The 26,650-nt window shown below is 42.5% G+C and overlaps 1 protein-coding gene across 2 annotated transcripts in view; it reads right to left on the minus strand.

Annotated features, from left to right (window-relative positions):
* MEIS1 (Meis homeobox 1) overlaps positions 1-26,650 on the minus strand; it is a 224,730-nt gene that overhangs the window by 168,095 nt on the left and 29,985 nt on the right. For both annotated transcript variants that reach the window (XM_068232322.1, XM_068232323.1), the window contains exon 7: positions 3,860-3,971. In XM_068232322.1, coding sequence (XP_068088423.1) covers positions 3,860-3,971 — 112 coding nt within the window. The remainder of the gene's footprint in view (positions 1-3,859; positions 3,972-26,650) is intronic.

Below are 26,650 nucleotides of genomic sequence, written 5' to 3' on the forward strand. Positions count from 1 at the left end.
AATTTGTATGAAACCCCATGTGCTTGACTCACAAAGCCGTAATAACTCTTATCACGGTCGCGTAACAATTTTTGTGCGCAAATGCGAATTTGCATGCAAAATCGCGGCACGCACTTTCACTCGAAAAACATTACACGCGTTATAGCTCGCAAAACACTAGCGCGGCCATAATAAGAGTTATCATGGCTTTGTGAATCAAGCCCCATGTGAGATTTTTCTGCGATTTTTCTATTTTCTGCCACACGATTTTGAAATACAGAAAAATCACAAAATGTATAAAAAAGAAGAAAAAAAAGTGTTGCCATTGAAATACACAAGCTGTGCACCGAACGCAAATTTGCAAAAACGCACAAGAATTCTAATAAGTGTGAATGTAGTCTTAGTGTATATGTACTGTACTTTTATGTTATATCACGTGAGTTAACAGTGACAGTAAAGTATACTTTTCATTAATTGTATGCTTCACTGTATGCTAGGAAACAAACAAATAACATGTGGTGTGATATTCCAGTTACGCTGATTTTCTGCTTTTACAGTGAATGCAATGCCCACCGTGAACCCAACACTCGGGCCAAAATAGGATCGTTTTCTGCGATGAAGACCAATGGACAAATGGGCGTGTCAATGGCGAAGCAGCTGATCTCAGTGCAGCGGTGCACTGATTGTTTTAGGTGCCAGTAATGTGTGGCTGATTTGAGCACTCAGAGTTGCGGCCGGGTGCCACACAGATCATCCAGTGCCCGAATTACGTGTCCCCCAGAGTTGCTACAACTCGGAAGGGGAATAGTATTTAGCATGAGCCGGGAGTTCATGCAGGAGCAGGGTGAGCAATCTTTTGCCTTCGCCCTGCATCAAAATTACATTCGCCCATAATGAATGCACCTGTTTTCGGGTCCTTTGGATGTTTGACAGACACCAAAGAAGACCAGATCAGAGTTGATGGACACATCGGATAGTACATCAGATGCACTGTGGTCATTCACATTGCCAATGTGGTATGAATGTAGACATGACCTATACTTCCCATGTCCCTACTGTCAAAACTTAACCTTCTTTAAGTTGCTTGCTATATTCTTTTGCCCTAGTGGGCACCCTCATGATTACTCTTTAACCCCTGTTGTGACTTTAGGAAATAACTGACCAGCATTTTGGATTCTCCAAGCAGATGGCTATTTTATCTGCTCGTCTACACTTTATCTCTTCTTCTGTAGGAGAAAAATACGCTCAGCAGATCTGAGAGGGCACGTTTCCGATAGTGTTTTGCATGCTCATCTATCATCTTACATCCATACTTTATAGCTATTAAAAAAAACCTTCAGATTCTGATGGCTTACATAGCACAACAGACACCTTGTAAAGTTGTAAACAGCATGCAACTTGAAACTAATTCTTTCCTTTATAGGAGAAGTCCAAGAATCTCAACGTTAGTAAAATCATAAAAGCATCAAAACTATTTTAACCAAATTCTACATAAATATCAAAAAACGTATCAGCAGCCCTTCTATGGCTTGTCCTGGAATTATTGGGATAAAAAAAACAAAAACTTATAATACCCAGTGAGCTTCTTAAACATGTTGAAGAGGAGAGTTAAGTACTTCCATATGTTTCTTTTAGACAACAACAAGAAAAAAACATAATGATAAGAATTATCAAAAAAGGGTAAACGCGCTACAAATGTCTAAACTTTAAAAAGGGTGGGAAGCAGAACAGGAAGTCGGAGGGCTATTTGCCAAATATAGCTGCAATCATCATCTTGGTATTATTTCGGCTAACGTTTCAGCAGATTAGACAAAAGAAAATAGTCGAGCACTTTCTAATGCCCTGCACTCGTAGGAGTCCACAGCGCACAATGGTGCAATGATTTTGTTGAGAAAAGGACACAGAAAGCAATGCTAGCAAGCCATTAAAATGTTTGCAAAGTCTTCTGCCATCGAGGTTAAAGAATATAGCAATCGCTTTTTGTAATGGCGCATATTATAGCAATAAAGGCACAAAATATGAAAATATAAAACTTTGCTTATAGGCTGTACAAACCATTAAAAGCATAATTATACTAGGACTGACCATAGCACAAAAATACTATTAACATATATTATCAATACCTGAAAATTGCACATCACATTCCAATAACAAAACACATTTCATACAGAGAAGAATGCAGGGCTTAAAAGGGGGTTTGCTGTTCCATGATAAAAATATTTCCAAGATTACCCTGAAATGTCTAGCTGGTACAAACACAGTTAAAAGTGAAGCTTTCAAGCAGTACCTGTTATTTAGCAACCGGCTAGGAGTATCGCTTAGTTATGGGTATCGCTTCCTTACCACTGGAGTGGTTAGACTACCCTTGCCTCATATTTGTAACTGTTTTTAATATTTTTATTCATTGTTCTGATTCAATATCCACCTTGATATCCCTTTCCTCATTGAAGGACTTCATATCCAGAGTGGGGTGCGGTTTGTACTCCCCCCTTGCACACTACATGCTTGCCTTTGTTGGTGAGGTGACCCACCCTTGTGAGTATATATCTTTATTTGTCATCTGCCTTAACACTCACAAGAAGCAACACTATATTATTAGCTCTTGGTTTCAGGACCGCCACCAGAATTTTCTGGGCCCCATTCTTGTCAAACCTAAGGGTCTCCCTCACGCCAAATAATCTGATAGGTAGATTGTGTGGGGGCAGAGCCACGGTATGTGGGGTAGAGTCAAAGCAACTTGCCTGTCGCCCATAACAACCTCCCCCCTACATTGATGCGTGTTCACCAATCAGGCAGCAGGGAAGAGGGAGATGACCACACAACTCCTGTTATGCCACGGTAGAATTGCCAGCAGAGGCTCAAGTGGCACTGCCACTGTTTGGGTCCCAGACCCTTCCTGGGCCCCATACTACTGTCCCTCTTGTACCCCCCTGATGGCTGCCCTGCTTGGTTTTATTGTTTTTTTTGTTTGTTTGTTTTTGAGACTTCCAGCACTACTTTCTCCAGTATCATGCCTGGTAAGTTCTCTCCGTGTCTGAGTGTCCGTTGGGAACTCAAATATCCTCCCACATCCCAAAAACATAAAGAAAAGTAATTGCTTACCCTCAAATTTGGCCATAGTGTTTGACAGGGACATAAGACTACTGTATTACTGTGGTTGGGATTAGATTGTGAGCCACTGAGGGACAGTTAGTGGCATGATTATATACTCTGAAGTGCAATATAAATAATTTATAATAATAAAATATGTGTAGAAAATCACATACTAGAAAATAAGTCATATTCTTAAATGTATATAGATGTTAATTCCCCGATGAACCCAAATAATGTACATTTAAAAAAAATTCAGTGTGAAAGAGATGATATATACATTACATTCTTTGTAGAAGAAGTCCAGAAAGAGGCATGGTAAACCTTCAGAATATACTATCATATACATGAAGCAGCAAAACAATAACACATACCTCTACGTACATGACTTCTCATATAGTAAGTGGTATTCTGGATGTTTTTGTTTAAATTATCATTGATAAAGCCATTTCTCTTTAAACTGTGTTTGCACCATTTAGCTATTCCATGGTACTCAACAATATGGTACAGTTGGCCTCCTTAAAGTCCCCTCAACTATTGAAGCAAAGCAAAGAATGACCAAAATGTGAAGCTGGATGGTGTAAGAGACAAGATTGTTCACATTGGACAATCAATCAATCATATGCTGATTAGTTTTAGAAAAAGAACATGATTGGTTGACTTTCTTTGGCGGATCACCAACTACGACTCAGTTGAATATTTTAACACCCAAGGAGGTTGAGTGACAGTTTTGCCGTATTTTTCGGTTGCAATGACCACTTGTGTATTTATGCCAAAAATCAGTTCCTACCTTGTTCGCTGCTGTTGTCCCCGCTATGCGACGTGTGCCCCCCACTAGACGGTCCTGGGGTACCCCCCGAACGCGTTGACGCTGTGTCGTCATGGTCTCTGCTCCAGGAAGGCTGTAGAAACACAAGGAAATCTGATAAGCCAAGTAAATAAAAAAAAAAGGAAGAAAAAAAAACACACAAAAAAAATAAAAAGCAAAAGCTCTGTTATTTTGTCTTTTGCATATATTTAACAAGAACCAATTTAATGTGCAAATTTAAAGGAAAGCTGCCAAATGGATCTGCATTAGTTTCTTTCACTGAACTAAACTGCTGTGGAAATCTTTCATAATTGCATGCTGAATTACCATCGAAAACACAAACATTCCGGAGAAAAGGCAAATAACGGCTTCTAGATTCTGATTATATATTTAGCAGCAACAAACCCTCTGGCATAACAGTCTGTTACTCTGCAAATGCAAAAATGAGAGTGGTCTTTGATACTGCTGTTTATATAGTCTTAGCCTCTGATACATCACACAAGAAGAGCACAGAGAAGCTTTTAAAGATGGGGACACAATTAGGCCAGGCTCCATAATAGCCGATATGTGTCAGCTGTTTGCCGGATGGTATGTGGCAAATGGACTAGGCAAGGGGACAAAAAAAAAAAAAAGAGACCAACAATGGCTTCACATGGTCTATGTACACTCAGCCCCATGCAGAGCCTCCTTGTACTATTGAACAGAAAACAGATGTTAGTCCTTATCACTGGGTGAATTTGAAAGTAACATTCAGATAGGAAAAATTGGCTGTAAATTAAATTCTTAGAAACAAAAAATGCAATCAGGACAACACTCCTCCCCGATTCTTCTTTTATCGCTGGAAAGGATTTTAATTAGCTTTTAGCACGGGCTTTAAACAAAAAAAAGAAAGAAAATCTGCAGACCTCACCTGATTATCCAGAGCTGATTTGCATGCACTACAAAGCCTCCTATACCTAGTATTTCCCTATTTCTCCAAGCATTTCATCCTGCTCTATTATTCATTCACCACCTTGGCCGGGAATCACTGCCCACAAAACAAACTCCACAGTTCCATCGGATCATTTTAGTGTTAAAGTTTATTATCTAAAACAACAATTTAAAGCAAAACCCCCTTTTAAAAAAGAAAAAAAAAGGAATATAAGTGCAGAGGAAGATTTTTAAAAATATAACTCTGAAGATGTGGACTTTATACAGCACCAAGGGTATAATTACATATTGCAGCAAAAGTGTAAAGGGGCCTGTCTACCTTGAGGGTGTAAATGAGATGTTACTCACCCACCTCTCAGCATTCCAGAGGCACCTCTAGCTACTTAACACTGAGGTTCCTCTAGCTACCTAATACATGGGGGCTCCTCTAGCTACTTAACACTGAGGTTCCTCTAGCTACATAATACATGGGGCTCCTCTAGCTACTTAACACTGAGGTTCCTCTAGCTACCTAATACATGGGGGCACCTCTAGCTACTTAAAGGGACTCCGAGCAGTGCAGAAACTATGGAAAGATGCATATCATTTTAAAGCTCTCTTTCTCCTCTTTCCACTGATATATAAACCGCCGCCCTATGCCTTTTAGTTTTTGCTATTTTTGCGATTGAAATTGCCGCGGCCGATTTCAATCGCGAAAATAGAGAAAACTAAAGATGTAGGGTGACGATTTTGGGGCCGCCAGAAAGAGGAGAAAGAGAGCTTTAAAATGATATCCATCTTTCCATAGTTACTTGTATTACACAGGACGACACTTTCCCCATTGTCAGCAGCTCCATTCAGCAGAAAAAGTTGCCTTGTGTAATACAAGTAACTATGGAAAGATGGATATCATTTTAAAGCTCTCTTTCTCCTCTTTCTGGCGACACCTAAATCGTCGCCCTACGCCTTTTAGTTTTCTCTATTTTCGTGATTGAAATCGCGGCCGCTGCAATTTCAATTGCGGAAATAGCGAAAACTAAAAAGAGTAGGGCGGCGGTTTATATATCATTGGGAAGAGGAGAAAGAAAGCTTTAAAATGATATGCATCTTTCCATAGTTTCTGCACTGCTTGGAGTCCCTTTAACACTGAGGTTCCTCTAGCTACCTAATACATGGGGGCTCCTCTAGCTACTTAACACTGAGGTTCCTCTAGCTACATAATACTTTGGGGGACCTCTATCTACTTAATATTGAGGGCACTTCTGGCTACCTATGATGGGCAAGGGATTTAAGGAAGAAGTGACAGTTGGGACTGTCGGCACATTTGCAGTACAGTTTGGTGGGAATTTGTACGGTCGTGGAGGGCAAAGATGGGGATAATGATGGCCACACAGGTTTGACTTTTGAATCAATAAAAACATGAACTACTGTATAATGGAAATCCATTACAAGAAGGCCCTCTTGAACAATGCTTGACCTATGCTCTCCTATCCAGCCACTCTTTATCCAGTCAAAACAAGTGTGAGCGAGCAGTCGGGGTAATAGGCAGCACATGACTGATGTTCCCATGGGGTTGTACTGCAAAAGACGATGCAAAGCAAGTGACATTGCTGTTCCAATTGCTATTCGATCAGATTTCAGCAGAATTATAGATTAAAAATGACCTGGCAATAGATGGCAATGTTCACTTGAACACACTGAAGTTGTTGAAAACGTTGTGAATAAGCAGTTTTGCTTTTGCAGTCAAGGTTAGCATAATTTATTTTTAAATAGATTTAGGACAATGTGGATAGAAAAATACTTTATACAAGTGAATTCATTGATTACAACTGAACTACTACTACTAGTGAATTCAGTAACTTTTTGTCCCAATTCTCAATGTGGTCCAGTATGGTCCAACTGTGGATTGCAAACCTTGCAATGTAATTGCAGAGAGTTACAAAAATCTAGACCAGGATCATATACAGTACATGTCAACAGAAACTGAATCGAATATTAAGTGCAGTCTCATATTTATTTCAGGGAACAGGTAAACATTGATGACTCAAGTATAAACTGGAGGAGCCTTCACTGTAGCTTCCACGTAACTGGTCTCACAGCCACTTGTTGTCCTGACACCGGTCTCCGTTCCTTAACAGATTGCCCATACAAAGCAGGTGGGGCTTATGGAGTTATCACTCTATCCACCTTTCCTTGCTCCATCCATCAGGAATGCAGTTTACCTTAGCCTCACTGTGGTTTTGTGTTGTAACATACCCAGGACAAAGTTAAATGGTAGAGGACAGTTAGCCAACTCTACTTCCACATAATATGCTGCATGTAACTGCAGGCTGCATGAGCAGGGTGGAGTAACCAAAATATAAACTGAAATTACCCTGAAATTGTTATTTCCAGGCCAAACAATCTTAGTTTATATTAGAGTACACACAGAACATGGCACACCACCTGACCTCTTCACTTCTTACAGCTGCCAGCTGCTTTACTGCATTTTTTGTATGGCTCCTAATGCGTCAAGTGACCCGATGCAGGTCAGGTGACACACATCAGAAGCCTACAGAGGATGCAGCAGACCAGCAGGCAGCTGTCAAAGTGAAGAGGACTGGCGCCCAGAGCTCCAGTGAGTGGTTTCCTCTGCACTCTACTCTGCATTAATGAGACAGAGAGGCAGAGATCCATGTTCCCATGGCTCCCCTCGCTAACTGCCATTTGGTTGAGTCCTGGTTAACCAGGACTCTACCGTTTTTAGCTTGGTAGAAAAAATACATTTTTTCCATCAAACTCAACCACAAATATGGCACCACACTGTCCTTCACCCTTACATATCCCAGTTGATTCAGTGGAAGGCAAAAAAAAAAATTCACAAGGCTTAGACCGAAAGGGAAAGGAGAAAAAATCATTCCTAACTTCAGATGGAAATTGGATAAAATCCCTGGATTAACACGGTTGGGAGGTGTATGTACATTTTTGCATCTTCATCAACTTGAAAGAACCTCAGTAAATCTCGCCTAACATCATATTAAAGTCGCCCCATAAAATAACTGTCCATGCGTGGGTAACACAAGTAGAGAACCGTGGTTTTGTTTAGGTTTTTTTTTTGGTTTTGTTTTTTTACTTTTTACGCCTTTTCAATATAAAACGTCTTCCCCGCCCAAAAAAAACACAGAATCAGAATCTTTTTATTTGGACTCTGCAGCAGAGGATAATGAACTCACTTCGAAGCCTAGGAGACTATCAGTAGTATTGTAAACACCGTCAATTGTATTAGTGATTCAGTGACTGTCAGAAAGATGTGTGAACTGTGGGAGAAATGGCTTTTTTCTTTTAAAAAAAACAGATATGCAGTCTACAGCATGCCAGAAGAATGCTGAAAGTGGGTAATGTGGAACACATGCTAAGAATGCAAACAGTTAATGCATAAATTTTCAGTTTGTACAACTGCAGCTTTTAGGCTTGTTTATTCAGAGCACTGCTGAAGAGAATGGTACAGCACCCAGGGGACGGACAATGCCAGGCACAAAGCCCTGGTGCCTCAACATGTAAAAAGGATGTTTTTCTATGTGCTACAAATCCCACTTGAAAATATAATTAGATGAAGAAAATGGCAAACTATTGCATTAACTGTAATTGAACAAAAGACCAGCAAGGCATGTGGGAAGCTGCCTGAACCCGTGGGAGTTATGCCATGCATCAGATCTTGAGAGTGACGTCTCCAGGGCATACTCATTCTATTTGTGTTGTCCCTCACTGCTATTGTCGGCTGGTGATCTGACTTGTAATTAATAGAATCTCTGCAGATAACAAGCTAAAATATAGACTGACCCACTAACCTCAGCAAAAAAGAAATGTGCTGATTAACCTGATTATGAGTGCAATTGAGGAGAAGGTGAAAGGGATGTATAGGCATACATTTGAAAAAGTTGTGCGCTAATTTAGGCGCGGCGTTAAATAACAATATCAATAACAATAATGATAAATAACGATTTAGACGCAATGTGAAATCATGATAACAAAAGCGGTAAATAACAATTTAATTGTGGTATTACATTATCGGTAAATTTACTGATAGTCTACAACGTGACTATAATCTAACCGCTCACTACTCTCACACAGAACACTCCCCTGGTGGTGGCTAACCTTAAGACCCCCCCCCCAGTGGTGCCTAACCCTAAGAGGCCCTCAGTTGTGCCTAACCCTAAGACCCCCCTGGTGGTGCCTAACCCTAAGATCCCACCAGTGGTGACTAACCCTAAGACCCCCCTGCTGGTGACTAACCCTAATGGCTCATACTCACGGTCAACTTTTTGGCCTGTCGCCAGCACACGTGAGCGTGTGCACGACACGCCGGCGACAGCTCGTCGCCAGGTCCCTCCGCATACACACGGTGGAGGGACCTGGCAACTGATGCGGCGGCAGCTGTCGCTGTTGCGCCTACCCCGCCGGAAGCCCAATGGATACTGATCTTGTTGCTGTCGCTAGTCCGCGTACTCACGCGGACTAGCGACAATTGCGGCGGAGTTGCGGCGGCGACTGTCGCCAGGTGATTGAGCGGTTCAATCGCCCGGCGACATCAGAGACGAGTGACATAATGGCCCATACTCACGGGCTACAATTGTTGCCGCAACATGCGGCGCGCGCGTGTTGCAGCGACAGGTCGCCCGTGAGTATGCAGCGTTGCACTGGCGCGCACCCCAAACTGTCGCCCGTCGCTGATGTCACCAGGCGATTGGCGTGGTCAATTGCCTGGCGACAGTCGCCACCGCAACTCCGCCGCAACTGTCGCTAGTCCGCGTGAGTACGCAGACTAGCGACAGCAACATAATTGCAAATAGACGGCGCTTCCGGCGGAGGGAGGGACAACAGCGACAGCTTCCGCCGCATCAGTTGCCAGGTCCCTCCGCCGTGTGTATGCGGAGGGACCTGGCGACGAGCTGTCGCCGCCATGTCGCGCACATGCTCCCGTGTGCTAGCGACATGCCAAAAAGTTGCCCGTGAGTATGGGCCATAAGACCCACCCTAGTGGTGCCTAACCCTAAAGCTACATACACATGAGGCACGGATGTCTGCAGTTGCTTGGAGACAAGCAACAGTTGAAAGTCTCCAGCAACGACAGTTGTATACAAGCGACGATTGTATACACGCGGCAACAACCTGTCTGCAACATAGCGGAAACTGTTGCTCAGCAACTTCTGTCGCAGGTTCAATTAACTGTCGGACTCACAAGAGCTGCTAGAGACTAGCATACACACGACCGTACCGACTTGAGACTAGCGACGGTTCCTGCAACAGCTGTTGCCGGCGATTGGCTAAGTCAGTCGTCTGGCGCCAGCTCTAATTAGCAACAGCTCCTTGCGCGCGCCTCATACACACGGAGGACCTGTCGCCACGACATGCGCGCGCCATGTGTTTCCAGCAACAGTTGGAGCCCATGTGTATGGGCCATAAGACACCCCTGGTGGTGCCTAACCCTTATGGCCCATACTCACGGGCAACTTGAAGGGCCTGTCGCCAGCACACGTGAGCGTGTGGGCGACAGGCCGGCGACAGCTCCTCACCAGGTCCCTCCGCGTACACACGCGGAAGAGGGACCAGCGGCGTGATGGAAGCTGTCACCGACGTTCCTCCTTCCCCCGCCGGAAGCTCCGTATACTTCAATGGAAGTTGCTGTCGCTAGTCCGCGTACTCACGCGGACTAGCGACAGTTGCGGCGGAATTGCGGCGGCGACAGTCGCCAGGCGATTGAGCAGTTCAATCGCCTGGCGACATCAGCGATGGGCGACAGTTTGGGGTGCGCGCCCGTGCAACGGCGTATACTCACGGGCGACCTGCGCGCGCCGCGTGTTGCGGCGACAATTGTAGCCCGTGAGTATGGGCCATAAGACTTGACCTGGTGGTGCCTAACCATAAGCCCCCCCCCCCCCCCCAGTAATGCCTAATCTTAAGACCCCCCGATCCTCGCTAACAATAATGCGTTAAATAACAATTTAATTGCAGCCGCCAGCTAAATAGCGTAATGGCTATCAATATTACCGTATGATAAATAACAATTGTGCCCATTTTTGGTTGTGCTTTTATTAACTGCTCCTATGTATAGAAGTCTACTCTGATTCTGCAGTAGGCTTTGCTCCTCCTGATGCAGCAACAATCATGATATACTCACTATCTTTTAATGAGCTAGGCTGATTTATTCCGTTTTGTTCCTCATCACTCCACCCCCCTCCACACACACGTTTCTCCTGAGCTGGGATGTAGATTAATTCAATGCTTAATTGTTGAGTAAATTCAATTTTCCACATTCTATTTTGCCCGGCGTTAGCTAAGGTTCTTAAATCTTTAGCAGCGAGTCCTAAGTCGAGCGTTTGTGATCTGTGCCTACCTTTTTTTCATCACCATTTTTCTTTCCTCTACCACGTAATTCACCATGAAAAGATTTTCCTTGCTGGAAATTCTGATGCTGCTATGATCTGTGAGGCATTCCGATTCATTGCCTTCCCATTGTGTTGGGTTTTAGATGCTGGGCTCTTCTTTTCTCACAGCTATTGCCACATTATACAGCCATTCATGCAAGAAATGTTGAATTCCACCTCAGTTTATCAAAATGGTGTGTAACAGGCACTTAACCCGTGCGCTTAAGTTTAGTTCTCTTGTGAGTAAATAGGCCAGGAATACGGAACGTTAACAAAAGTTATTGTAAATTATATTTCTCGTGTCAGTATGATCATTTTTTTGTGTGGTTCTTGGATTATTTTCTTTAAAAAAAATGGTCCTACAAAACAAAATATGTTATGGTGTGTTGCCCAAAAGCTAATAGAGATTTAATGACAATAGATAAAATAGGCTGGATTTTTCATTATGCAAAGAAGACATCTACTTGATTGCATAAGAAGACATCTACTTGAATGCATAACTATTGGAGGCTCGTGCTTAGAGGCAGAGGCATAACTACGGGGGGAGTGGCCAGGGGTGTAAGTATAGTGAGAGGATCCCCTGCAACTACAAGGGGGAGCATTGCTTTGGTGGAGCCTCAACTAATTACCCTCCCTTCAATATAAGGTCCATCCAACAGATCAGGTGTCACACCTAGTGAGGGTATAGTAATCATGTTGGCTCAACTTTTTAATATGACCCATGGAAGAGGTTGTGGGGTTCACCAAGGGGAAATGGAGGAAAGGGATGACAACATATAGGGGCCCCATGAAACTTTCCTTAAAGGGACACTTAAGTCAGAAAAAAAAATGAGTTTTACTCACCTGGGGCTTCCAATAGCCCCCTGCAGCTGTCCGGTGCCCTCGCCGTCTCCCTCCGATCCTCCTGGCCCCGCCGGCAGCCACTTCCTGTTTCGGTGACAGGAGCTGACAGGCTGGGGACGCGAGTGATTCTTCGCGTTCCTGGCCACAATAGCGCCATCTATGCTGCTATAGCATATATCATATACCATATAGCAGCATAGAGGGTGCTAATGTGTCTGGGAAAGCGAAAAATCACTCGCGTCCCCAGCCTGTTAGCTCCTGTCACCGAAACAGGAAGTGGCTGTCGGTGGGGCCAGGAGGATTGGAGGGAGACGGCGAGGGCACCGGACAGCTGCAGGGGGCTATTGGAAGCCCTAGGTGAGTAAAACTTATTTTTTTTGTTTGACTTAAGTGTCCCTTTAAGGGGTCTCATGATTTGTAGTTATGCCCTGAGAAGCAGCCTGTGTAGCCACAGGAGATCCAGGTCTTTGAGGGCCCCAACTTCTTGCACTCTCTCTTTTGATAAGGGGAGGAGCTGTGGTAGTAAGGGTCACCATGGTGGAAATGGTTTGTTTTTTTCTGAGAATCCCCATAATTTCTAGTACAGTTTTTTTTTTGATCTGGGAGTCAAACTCATAACCTCATGATTCACAGATAGAGGCAATACCTCTCAACTTTCTCACTAACTGTACTAAACAGGAACATACAGTAACTGTAATGTTACAATTATGTTCCTGCTGAGAGGTACCGCTATTGGATGACTGCATGTTCTCAAGAGTTCTTTTTCACCACTTCTAAGTCCAGCCACATGTCACTATCACTGCAGTAATTGATACTGTCCTTGTGCCACCTATAGCTGTTTATTCCATTCTGTTTTACGTTCCCAATAGTTTTTCTTTTTCTACCACCTACCCATTCCTTCTCTACTACCTTTCACTATCCAGTTTGCCAGTTGCATGACCTGTGTACGGCTTGAGACACAGAATATATTGTTGGGTGGTGTCACTTGATTATTTATGGCCTTTGATTTCAAAGATCTAAACTGAGTCCTGAATATCAAGTCCACTTCTTCAGGATCTTTCCTTGAGTCTTTCCTTGAGTTACCACTATTGGAGCGATGTCGGTCTCCTAGGGCATCCCAACTTCTTGACTTAGCCCAACCACATACTACCATACTTCAAGCACTGAAACTTTTCCTTCAATATCTGTGCCAGCTATAGACATCTCTTCCTTAACATCTACACCACTCATCTTACTCTCCGTTACATTTTTCTTATTGTACACTTTCACTATCTGGGTGTTAGCACCTATAGAAGAATGCTGGTATCCAATTATCTGGTTGCATCCTGGATTCAGTATCCTAATCCCTAAGGGGACATTCTGCTTCCTGAAAATGCCATTGGATCCTGGTTGGGTATATTATGGTTAATGGCATTGTAAAAGTGAAAAGTGAGCAGGGCATTATAAGTCACTGATGCATATATTCTTAGAATTAACTGTTGCCATGGAAGATATTCACTGATGCAGTCCATAGAGACCTAAGCTGTGTGTGTATGCTCAATACTGTTGCCCTTTAATCTGTGACTACTGAATACAACAATAAGATCTTAGAATCACATTTTGCTCTGAAAAAAGTGCAGCAGGGGCAAGTAACCAACAGGTAGACTTAAAGTGCAACTCTGCATTTGGGTAAAACTTGATATTATGAATTTGGGAAGTAAAGTAAAAAAGAGGAGCTTATGCCTATTTCTCACTTTCCTTTTTGCATGGATGGGACACTGGTGCCAGCCACTTATCTTTATAGGTACCCTGCCAGTCTCCCACCTACCTGGCAGCAGAACTCTTCAAAAGAATCCCTACACCAAACCACCTCTATTACAGGTGCCAAATCCCTCCACCCCTCCATTTACAGGCACCGCTATAGAAACTAGAACGAGGGTGTACCAACTTTGACTGACAGACCCCTTGACAGGAAGCAGATAGCTGTAGCAACCAGCAGACAACAGATGGTCAGGATGGAACTAGGGTTGCAGCTAGTCCCAGCTGCCTTGGAGATGGAGCAGTGAGGGATCTATGGAAAGAAGCATCTGTCACCAGTGCCACAGAAGAGCTGGCTATAAGCTTCTTTCCCTTTAATACAATACTCTGAGAAACACTAGCTTATACTATTAATTAAACCAGAGAAATCCACAAAGCTGTATATACAAAAACCTTTAAAACGTGTGTTTCCATTGGCAATTGTTTACAAAGCTTTAAAAAGTTAAACACCACCCACTTCTGTTAGTGCATTACCTTCTTGGCTCTTGAGACTTCTCCACTCATTCATTACTATTATTATTACCCTTTCTTTATAAAGTACTAAGACCTTTCTGTATGTATGCCAGCAACAGTATAATTTTCCATATGCCTTGATAAGCCAGTACATGACATTAAAAGATATTGGAAACCTATGTGCTTTCTGTATAAACTTGGCTAGGGTCTCACGTACAGGAAGTGGTCAGTCTGTTGGATATCACACTCTGGTTTTGCAATCCCTGATGTTTTTCCCTGTGTATTTTTCTGATACTTGTAGCTATGTTTCCTAACATTTACGTCTTAAGTGGTCTGTACTAAAATAGTGCCAGTAATAATTCAAAAAGTGAGGCTCTTTTCTTTTTGGTTATGGTCATTAGTCTAGGTATCCCAAATTAAATTCTGAGACCCACTTTGTCTTAAAACCATGAGACATATCTAGATGTTGCTGCCTGCAGATAAGGTTCTACATCATAGTGACACTTTAAATTATAATTCCTAAAGGGAACCATGTGCCACTTTTTTCCCCTGGTTTCTAATACTGTAGCTATAGGAGCTGCCATGTCCAGGGGGGGACAGGGGGGCCTTCTAGCAGCTCATTAAGGAGAAGGAGTGAAGATAGCATCTGTGACTGCTCTAAACTCTTTATAGCACAGTGTCCTATATCCCCCCCCCCCCCCCCCCCGCTGATTAAAGAATTTGTTTGCTCCCTGCTAAAGTGTGCAGTAAAATAATTACATCAGTCCTTTTCTGTCTGAAATGTCTGCGGTCGGACAGGCCTAGGAAGTAGGGTAATAAAGCCTCTGCTAAACCTTTAAATGCAAAAAGATTATTTTTAATGAAAATAAAAAATCAGCCACATTGTTGGCATGCATTTTTAATGTGTTTGAAATGCCCTGGGTGCTAAAAATGGTGCTTGGTTCACTTTAAGCAAACTTGATATAGATGGACACCTAGAAAATACATACCTCAGACGATGATTAATATAACTGTACTACAAAAGTACACAATTTAAACTATATATCAAAATAATAATTACCATTATTGTGGATCTATATGCACTGAAATCTTCCATAGCACCTTATAGAATGCATGACCATTTCATTAACTGTCCACCAGGAGGACTCATGATCTAATCCCTAATCAGTCTAATGTCACGATTATAGACTAAACCTTTTTTTTTGAGGGGGGGGGGGGGGGGTTCTTAAGGGGGGGCGGGGCAATAAGCTTACCAGTGTGTTTTTCGGATGTGGAAGGAAACTCACGCAAAAACACAATACATCAATACATCAAATGTCCTGGCTTCTAAGGTAATATACAAATGATGACTTTACTCATAAAAGTCCATCTTGGCTCCACCCATTTTACATTCCAAGACTTCTTCTTGGCAGTCAATTTCTTTGGTGGTTTCATTAACCATCAAGAAGGCTTAAAGTTTGCTTTCCTTTGAGTTTCCTTTTCACCAGATTTCTGCACACAGAAGAAAATCTGCAGCTGTGTATTTTTCCATCCTGGTATAATTTTCTACTGCCAAGGTTTATGACACATATGCTTTAAAAGCAGTTAAGCAAGAATTAAAATCTTGACATTAATTCAAAATATTCATTGCGCCAACTTTAAGCCATAATACAAACTTCATAGGTCTTTGCTATACAAAACAGCGTGCAAGCAGAGTATTAGCTGGAAAACCTCAGTCCTTTAGCTTTGATGCAGCTTGACTCAGTTCTATTTCTCCTTAGCAATTTGATTGAATTTCTCTTGTAACGGGACTGACATACAGAGATCATAAAAATTAATTGCATCTAATGTTTCCTGGATCACAGCTCCCTGGGAACTGTGTTAGAAAAACACTGATAAAATGAGCATATTCGAAGAAAAGCTGCTTTATGCTCAACAGTGCTACAGTGTAGAGCGAGGAAGCAACCAATCTTAAGTATTCCAGATGTGACCAAACTACAGCCACCTCTTAGGAGGAAGTTGGGGCCGTACCCACGTTTTATGCCAAGCACATTCCATGTCATGTGGGCAAAATATAAATGATTAACATAACTGTACTAAATTAATCTACACATCAGAAAATAGCCATACATAAATACAAGAAATTTTAGGCTTCTGCAGCACTAAGTGTACAATTCAGATAGAGTCACAATTTCACTACAAAACAAAATACTGATTTAAAGAACAGAGAAGTGTGTTGTTTTGATCTAGGTACTTTGACCCTGATAATAATGGGCAGCAATCGAGATCAGAGATGGATTAAGATTTAATGGGTCCCAAGTCATGGTAGTAGATTTGGGGCCCCATTGGGGCCTTTTGGTAAGCTGAAGTGAAGAGAGGTCAAAAAAGGGTGCAGGTGGGCCTCTTGACACACAGTAGGCTCCAAGCACTTGCCTAGGATGCCTGGTGGATAATCCTGCTCTGATTGGAAGCCAGTGAGATCCAGCAAACCTGTGCTGGATTTTTTGCTTAAAGGGAACCAGAGATGAAAAAATAAAGATTTTATACATACCTGGGGCTTCCTCCAGCCCCATACGTGCTGTTAGATCCCACGCCGCCATCCTCCTCTGCTCGCAGCTACGAGAACCGGCTCTCTGCTGTTCCGTGAGTCGGAGCCAGTCTAAGCATAGCAGAAGTGCGCTCTTTGCGTATCTCTGCAGCAGTGTATGGAGAGATACGTAGAGGGCGCACTTCTCCTGCGTAGCTGGCTCCGATGACGTCAGCGACGGGAGCCGGTTCTCGTAGATGCAGAGAGCGGAGGACTGCGGCATGGGATCGATCAGCGCGTATGGGGCTGGAGGAAGCCCCAGGTATGTATAACTTATTTTTCATTTTTTCATCTAGGGTACATCTCTGGTTCCCTTTAATGTCTGCAAATGTTTTCAACTGACACCTGCATCATATCAAATTGATCAGATATTAGATACTCTCACACAGTCCCACCCCTTGAAGCCTATCCTTAATCACCGACCCCCCCCCCCCAACATCCTCCCTGATGCCTAACCCTAACCGCACCCCTCCCCCACAACCACCCTTCCTGGTGCCTAACCACTCCCCTCACAAACACCCTTCCTGAAGCCTAACCACTCCCCTCACAAACACCCTTCCTGAAGCCTAACCACTCCCCTCACAAACACCCTTCCTGAAGCCTAACCACTCCCCTCATAAACACCCTTCGTGAAGCTTTAGTGCCTCCCACCTGCACAAACCCCCTCCCTGACGCCTAAAAATATCCACCCTCTGCACTTTTTTTCATCTTCTGTTTCAGCACTTAGGTAACGAAAAAGTACCAAAAGTCTCTCAGGACAGGGCCTCCTGTGACTTCTGGGCCCCCCTGTGGCTGCATCCCTTGCAGGGTCTATTGTTAGGCCCCTGGATATGAGGGTTGCAAGCTCTGCACTGCTCTCTGACCTTATATGACCTTCATGATATGATTTTGATCGCACAATCTTACAAAATCTATGTATTAGAAGGGCAAAGTGAGTCAAAAGACTTTGTATGGATACTTTAGTTAGCCCTCATATTATACAAAAGTGGTAAGATTGTACAATCAAGATTGTATCATTAGTGGGCACCTTTAGATTCTATAACAAATCTATAGCCTACACATTTCACCACACAGATCACTGCCTACTGCTAAGCACTACTTTATACTACTTATAGATTTCCCAGATTACCCCATAGAGCCATATTAATCCATGCCATGCACTAATGAGGATCAACCCATCCAAAACAGTCTGTATGCAAGTTGGATTCTTTAATAATGTTTGGCTCTGTAATATTAACAAGCCGACACATCATTGCATTCCAGCGGTTTTGGTGGTGTGTTTAGCTATCGGGGACAACAAAGGGTTGATTTGCATATTCAGCAGTGATTCATTGTGGGACGCCTCAAATGCTCACTCTAACCTGAATAATTGCAAATACCTCCTGCTTTAAGTAGGCATACTTCTGCTTTGATAAGTTAAAGGATAGAATTGACAGACAGCAATATCTTGTGTGCAGCAAAAGTGGGAGGTTCCTGGTCATTTTTCCACAACTGCTATTGGATAGAATGATATACGTTGAGAGCCCTGGGAAGCAAGCTCGAGGCAGCAGCACTGCGTGTTAACGGACATCAGTATCACACCATAAGGTGCAAACAAATGTATACTTTATATTCAAGGATTATAATGGGAATAAGTCACGTATGCTCTATATTTGTACTCAACCTTATGGTAGAAAAACAAAATCTGTCATCATATTCCTCCGTCGATTTAAAACTCCCAAATGCCACAGAATGTTGGAAGAAACGAGAACGCAACAGATTTTATGTATTTAATAGCAGCACGTGGCTGCCGTAAAGATGTATCACTTCACGCAGCCCAATCATTGAATTGTTTATCCTCTGCACTCCTTCACATTGCATGGAGCACCTCTCAGAAATGATCCTCACAAAGGAAGTATTTAATGCTACTTCTCTGTAAACAAAACAAATAATAGGGAATGAAAAGATGAAAGTGTATGTTAAATAAAGAAGCATGCTACTGCTCTGCTTTCATGAAATCTACTTAACAATGATACTGTCTCTCTTAGGAGCTAAACCAATAAACTCAAACACAGCCTTCCAGGTTCTTCCTGTGACATTACAGCCAAAAGAGCAAGCTCAGCAAATACAGCTGGAAAAAAAGCCGGTGATGAACCTTAATCGAGTAGTACAGGTAGTTCCATCTCTTATGACCACCACTGCTAGAGGCAAAAGTAAGCTTTTTGACTGCTGGCAGTAGATTTACAAGCATCTTTTATGAATGCTGGTGGTAGAGGTAGTGGTTCCTCTTATGATAAAGTAGAGTTGTTAATAATTGTTTTTTATTTCAAAAAAATAACTTTGATAACCTATATGCAATAAACGTGATTCACTTTTCTGTAGTAGAAAGAGTTAAAGGCTTCTGTAAGTGTGCTGCTCCTCGGGGGCGTAACTACAAATCATGGTGCCTCCCACCAAAACTTTGTTAGGCCCCCGAGGTTCAAACACCTCCCTCCATGACGACCACCGCTTACTGGACTAAACTTATGTCTTGCATCCAGGAGATGCTATCTTAGCTTGGTTGCATTTCAGTCTTTTCAAATCAATTTGTCATTCTGCAGCTGTGGACACTTCCTAATAAACAGAGGCAGAGGTTGTCATCCAGAAACAAAATTCTTCTACCCTACAGATTTCTCCTTTATTGTATTGTTTTATTAAATAGGAAAATTCTTATTCTAGACACCTACGTACTGGATTATTAATATATTCATTTTACGTACCCAGTATATCAGAGGTGATCAAACCGATCTGAAACAAGCGATTGGAGCCATAATTGTAAGGCCCTTCAATGTACTTCATAATGTGCAACTTGAGCCCATGAACTTTGTGCTGCAAATACCACAGCAATGGGGAAAAAGAAATCAGCCAAACTCCATTGCCAAATGCCAGCTTGGTATAGAAGGATATTTACTGCATTCCCAGGCAGCGACACCTAAATGATATCCTTAGAAGAGTGTGAGGTTTAAACAATAAGGAAGCAATATCCCAGTCCTGATCTCTAACTGCATAACTTATGAACAATTTTCACAGCTTGAGCGATCAGCAAATCACAGCTACAGTATATTACGCAGACTATCAAGCAGCTAGCTGGGTGTTTTGAAAAATATATTAAATTCAGTCAAGAATTTCAGTAAAGATGAATTAGCCTAGTGGGATTGAATATTTGGGCAGTAATCAGTGTTTGCTGGCTATGCATGAAGGGGCCCCAGCCCTTTCTTTGACGTATGTCTTTCAGTAACTTTGCAGTTTAAAGCACCAATAAACTATTACAGAAAGAGAATGATGCCGTGCTAATCTGACCATGTTAGCATATCTAAGCCAACAGGATAATCAAATAAATACTTTTATTTTAAGAGCTGCCTCCAGATCTTCAATATTTTTTAAAACATGAGAAGAACCATTTTAGGAGGTGTTGTAAGAGAGGACTGAATTATGATGATTGAAAAATGTAAAACAGGAAAGCAAGTTTATTACTTTATTCAACCCTTATCCAAAGCCATAAGTACTAATGATGTGTTCTGTTGCTATGTGGGAGGCAGAGGGCTGCAGCACGGGTGTGACGTCAAGCGACGATGGGGGGAGTGCAGAGAACAATGCCCTCAGCTGTCGCTCGCCCAGCAATCCACCAGGCAAATCGCTGGTGATGGCTGCTGTACACACACTGCAGTGTTCTCTGCAGGCTCTTTAACCCGGGTGCTCCACCCGGCTAATTTTGGTGAGCACCCGACTGTCATCGGCTCACCTCCTCCTATGCTGTAGACAGAGTTGCACAGGCGCTGCATTCTCCCATCGCGCCCCTCCAACTATTTTTTCATGCCACCCGGCTGGAAACAAATTCTAGGGAGTACTCTGCACCGGATTGTTGGCAGAGGCTTGGCCGATTTTCGACTAGACTGTGTACGGAGCTTAGGGAAACAGAATCTTCACAAGTAACATGGGAAAACAAAATGACTACACTTAAAGCAGTAACTGCAAATGGCAAACTGTCAACCAATAGTTGTCCAAAAGGATCACTTACACTCAGGAACAAAATACATGTACAGATTCATCAGTGACCTTCAGTAAACAAGTAATGTGCCAGATCAGCAGGCAGAGATCCAGGAGTAGATGCCAATGACTACAACAGGACTGTTCATAAAAACATTAAAATATAATATTATTAGGTATCAAGCAGAGGTTTACTACTTGGGTGGAGGGGGCCCCTAAATTCTTATCCTCACTCCCGACCCTTTGATAGAGGTTTGAAACTATCTACCCCCAGCCACCATCCCCTCTTTCCTCAAGTGGGTTTTATTGTGGACACACTTGTTATGGGTGAGGAGCACTCATTGTTATGGGGGGGGGGGGGTCATAATGGTCACACTTGTTATATGACCCCTGGAAGATGGACAGACCCTTGGCCCATGGGAGCCTCCACAGGTAATGGAGGAAGGGGTTGTTGTGAAAGTATGGGGCACAAAATCTTGATGGATGCCTCATGATTTGTAGTTAATGTATTCCCCTGGTGTTACTATAGTGACGCTGGTACACGCCGAGCTGCTATCTTTATTTGATTTTTGGTTCTAATCTAAAATAGCCAGGAACCTGAGATGGACAAAATGAACCATTTGTGTTTCTAGAAAGCAAAAGTTTACCTTGTAAAGAATGCAGCAACCAGTTCACTGAGGAGAACCATTGTGAAAGCTGATGGCCGATTCTCTCCACTGTTGGTGCAAGGAATGATGGGAAAGGGTGTTTAGTAAAACATGAACTCTTAACTGGGTCCACAAATTTATATACCGTCAAAAGATCCTTTTGCTTTTAAAATCCACATGTTCTTTTTAATGACATGGGAAAAACTACAACTGTCTGCCAGCCGCAAATAACATTTATTCCTGTACAGTTAACAACAGAGAATAACTGAGAAAAAGCAAATTTGCCAAAATGATAAAACTCTCCTCATCATTGATCTGAAGCTAAACTGGCTTCTGGGCCACACTTGGCCTTCTGATGGCTTCCAATCTGTCTTCTGCCATATCAAGGATTTACCATACATTGAACAAGTTCCTTGGACTATTCTTCTGATATTTTAAGATTCCCCTCCCACCCCCATAGAGGCAGAATGTGTTGCTCCGCTGTTGTCTAGCAAAGTGTCTGTACAGCAATGGTGCTCTACGGTGTCACCCAAACAATCCATTTGATCCTGGCAGGCGACACAAATTGCTGTCAATTTGTGTGTATGAACGCACCTCAAGGCTCCATACCCACGTCTCTGGCTGCGTGGTATATGCCACTGCTACCTGTTTAGTGTCATGTGAGCCTCTACAGGTTTTATTTACGTGATTGGATTGGCGAGATCTACATCTATCAGAGAGCAAGAGAGAAGCAGAGACTGGATGTGAATGACAGCAGCCTTTCAGCCTGTAAATATCCCAGCATGCATCTTGTAAGGCATTATTTTACAGGTATAATCACATGATCAGCCCAGCTAATGCATTTTAGCATTTTTTCACCACTAAAGATAAATAACACGACTTAAAAGTCAAATTACAGAATATACATATGTTTGACCCTGTGGCACAGGCAGCACAGCTAGATTCCTAGGTTCCATAATGAGGCTTGACTACATTGTGCTAGGCACCCCCACAGTGATCTGTCGGATGCCACCTCCTCCCCTATAGCTAATCTACTTCATGGGGGGGGGAGGGGGGGCGCTCCTGTACTTAATGCAGTCTGGCAGTGGAGTGTTATACAAAAGTGTACAACCGCAGCTTCCGTAGACGCATGTTGATTGGCTGTACCGTGCTTCTACACTGAAGTGGAGTTAGGAGGACCTTTCTGCTACCGAAAGTATGTAATGTATAATGCACCGCTCCTGCTCTGCATTTATTATAGGAGCGGGCCCCCCAATCCCCGGGCCCACCTACGACCCCCGGTATCACAGTGGGATGAGGGCTGGGGGGGGGGGCATTCCTGTAATTAATGCAAAGCAGTAGTGGCAGCTGTTGTTAAGACTGTGGTTCCATACTCAGAGAACTCAAGAAGACTATCTACATGGACGTTGTACATTTGCCATGTATACGTACAGTATGTGTTTCTTCTGATCAATCCAGTTTCCTCGACATTCCAAAAACCTAAATGTTGTTTAACTGGCTTCCCAAAAATTGGTCCTAGACTGTGATAGGTATAGCTTAGAATATTAGGTTGTAAGCTTCCTTGAGGAACAGTTAGCGAGTATTTCATTAAGTACTGTACAACAAGTCAATGCTATATAAATGCATTTTGATAACCTGCAAAATGTGCTAATATGTTTCCAGTGAGATACGTTCGGCCCTAGAAGTAATGCAACTCCCTGCAACATTATCCTTCTCAGTTCAGCAGTCGACTCGATATGCTGGGTTACGCCCACTTATACTCAAGTCATTCCCAAATCACGCCAAACAAATGGTTCAGCTCAAGCACTGAATAACTTCCCTTCATAAATGACACCCATTATTTCTGTGGGTGCCCATATCTAAAAGCCTGTGCCTTCCAGCTCCATAACTAATATACAGGCTTAGCACAGCACACACATACATTGACATTCAGGAATTAGGTCATGCCTGAGGAATTCCTGCTTCATAGACACCATGGTGGGGAATTTATCAGAATGTGGCTCCACATCACCAAGAATGTTTCCTTTAATTCCTTCAACAAACAATACATTGGCAAATAGAGTTTATGCTTAGTTACCATCTCAAGCAACGACAAGGTATGTGTAATTTGTAATGACCTATTTTTGTTACGTTTAGTAAGGTAGCACTCAGTTCTGTCTACAGGGTGTGCAATATTCACAGCTTTCATGTCAGTGAGTATTCACTGAACACTAAAATCAGTGAGATTATTACCCTAAAGGGCTGTAGGAGTAGCTTGTTGGTAATGTCACTGCCTCTGAAATGATGACCTCAATTCATACCCCATGGTCATATGCTGGTGGCCAAGTCAATACCATGAATGCAAGGACTTCATCACTATAAGGTGTAGCAGTAGTGTTCTATAGATTTTACACTTTCTATCAAGCACACAACAAGGAAATGTAAAGACTATTTTCCAGCACATTAAAGCAAACCTTATGTGAAAGTAAAGTGATGAGATAAACAATTGTATTTATCTTCTCCTAAAAATGATTTTTGTTTAGATCTCACACAGTTTTATGTTATGTTTAAAGACTTAAAAAAAGAGATTTATTTTATTATCTCTACTCAATGACACTGTCTGTCCTGTGTCTCAGAGAGCTAAAACATATAAACTATTGACCTTTTTTATCTATCCCCTGTCCTCAAAAGCCAAGTTCCAGGCTAGCGAAGTGTTTATGGCTCTAATTCCTTATCATTCCTTATAGTCTGTGTAGCAACTGGAGAGAAACTGTCAGTTGCATAGCTGAATGTTAACTCTTACAGGCAGAAAAATAAGAAAAATAACACGACATATATGTATTTGTATGCTATCACATGTCTAACTCATTATGCCACAAGTCACTTAAGGTTCCCTTTAGGCGAGGTGACTATTCCTTGCAGTGGAGTAGCTAAGGAGCTGTGGGCCCCCGATGCTAGTTTTACATGCCCCCCCCCCCCCCAAGCACTCCATAGCAAATGATACAGTGCTCCAAAACCTGCCAATGGCAACTACAGTGTCAGAGGTGCAAGAAGGGGATGGGGAGCAGTGTGTCAAGGATTACTACTATTCAAAGTATATACAGAAGTGATTATTACCAGCACAGGACCAATATAGAGCTAATACTGTGATAGATGTTGGACCCTTCGGGGCCCCTCTGGCCCAAGGGCCTCGATGCGGTGGCTACCTCTGCATCCCTTATTGCTACACTCCTGATTCCTTGACTGAGCACCAAAAGATTGCTTCACTCACTGAACCTGACAATTACTACCCTATCCTGTTGCCCTTAATATAAAATGCTGCTACTCATGTTATAACATATAACAGTCACCTGGCATATTGGCTTCTCACCATAATTGCTATCATCACTTCCTATCTATGGAAGTGGCAGGGAGGGGGAGGCATGGCAGGGTGGGGTGGGGAAGCAGAATGGGACTTCCGCAATTGCAGTCCTTATCAACAATAACTGTTAGAGGAAGTCCCATCCCCTGCTGTAGTCTTGTAGCTATTTTCTGTAGACATCAGTGATTATTGTAACAGTTGAAAAACGCATTGAGAAACGCGTATGCAATTTTACACGTGCATTGAAAATTGGTCTTGTGTGTTGAAGTCTTCATAACATGCCTTTTGAAGCCAGGCATTGTGATTTGTTTTTTAAACACACTTTTTGCATTTTTGAGAGCAACGCACAGAAATGCATGCAAAGTTCATTACAAAATTGCGTACCACCACAATGCGCAAATGTGAACAATTTACATTAGGAAACATTACTTGGGGTCACCTTGTATTTCTGAAAAGCAGACAGCGACACAAACTCTCACTCCACTGGTCAGTGTCCACATACTTGCTTCACATGTACCACTACATACACACTGGGATAACTGTCACCAAAAGCAATCTTTCATGCTTCTTTTGGGTGACATTTTATTACCAAGTGTAAAGATAGGCACCCCATTCTGCCCTATGGAGAGGGGAAGGGAGAGCGAGTAGTTTGGCTACATAGGATCTAACTCAGTAGCATGCAGAAGGAAAGACGGCCAACATGGGGACATCTGTTCTGTATTAACACAAGTTTTTGACCTAAAATAATCAGGATGATAAGCTGTAAAATCTGGCATTCATCTTCAGCCATCTATCATCTGTAGCCTTCCCCATGGATACTCCTGAGCAATATCTGCTGAAACCAGGCCAATTGGCAGCTGACTTACTTTGGCCAGTGGCGTGCCACTGCAATGGTAAATGGGGGTTTTCCGTTCACCATCAGGCAGGTTGCTATGGTTACAACATTTTCCAATTAATGTTTGGTCAAAAATAATATATCCTGGCCTATCGAGTTTTTGGCTAAGAAAATTATTTTTGTCTTCCTAGTAAAAGATCTCTGGTGCTACAGCCAAGTGAACCAAAGAGTCTTTGGGTTACTTTAAGACAGAGTTGCCCAAACATTTTTGGCTTTTTTTTTAAAAATAGCAAGTCAAAATGATCTACCATATGTACAATTTTAGGAGCACAATTGTGTATACAGAATGGAAAATGTAGTGTGGTCCTGATCTACCATGAAGTCCTTTGCAATCTACCGGTAGATCGCGATCTACCCAATGGGCAACCCTGCCTTAAGACAACAACCAAAAAGTGTGTAGCAATACTAATTAAATGTAGACACATGCTTCCTGGGTTCATAAAACACACTCTAAAATGTTTTATATCAAGCAGAGCTCTTTTGCCTAGACAAACAAGAAATAACGAAAAGACTGTAGTTCTATTTAAAAAAAAAAAAGAACAAAAAAGAAAAACTTTGAAAGGCAACATAAACCAGCTCAAAAAAGATAAGACTAAATTAAATGAGACTCCCTCGGTCTACATTCTAGGCATATTTTGCAATCCGGTGATAGCTGCTCATGGCATATGTTTTCATTATGTCTTTCTGCTGAAGGTCTGCTTTTCACTTTACAGAGTAGTGAAAGTTTACTTTTAAAACAAGATAGATCAGCGGTACGTCCACACTGCAGAGCTTCCTGGGTTTTTTGAGTCACTGACTGTACACAGTAATGCTTCCAAAAATACCTCCAATATATTTTGTGTGTTAGAGGACACATGAATAGACGAAAACATTTCTGAAACATTTCCATCGGGTTGTGGTGCATATTCCAGGCT

This window comes from Hyperolius riggenbachi, chromosome 4, assembly GCF_040937935.1.
Source record: "Hyperolius riggenbachi isolate aHypRig1 chromosome 4, aHypRig1.pri, whole genome shotgun sequence".
NCBI classification, from domain to species: Eukaryota; Metazoa; Chordata; class Amphibia; order Anura; family Hyperoliidae; genus Hyperolius; species Hyperolius riggenbachi.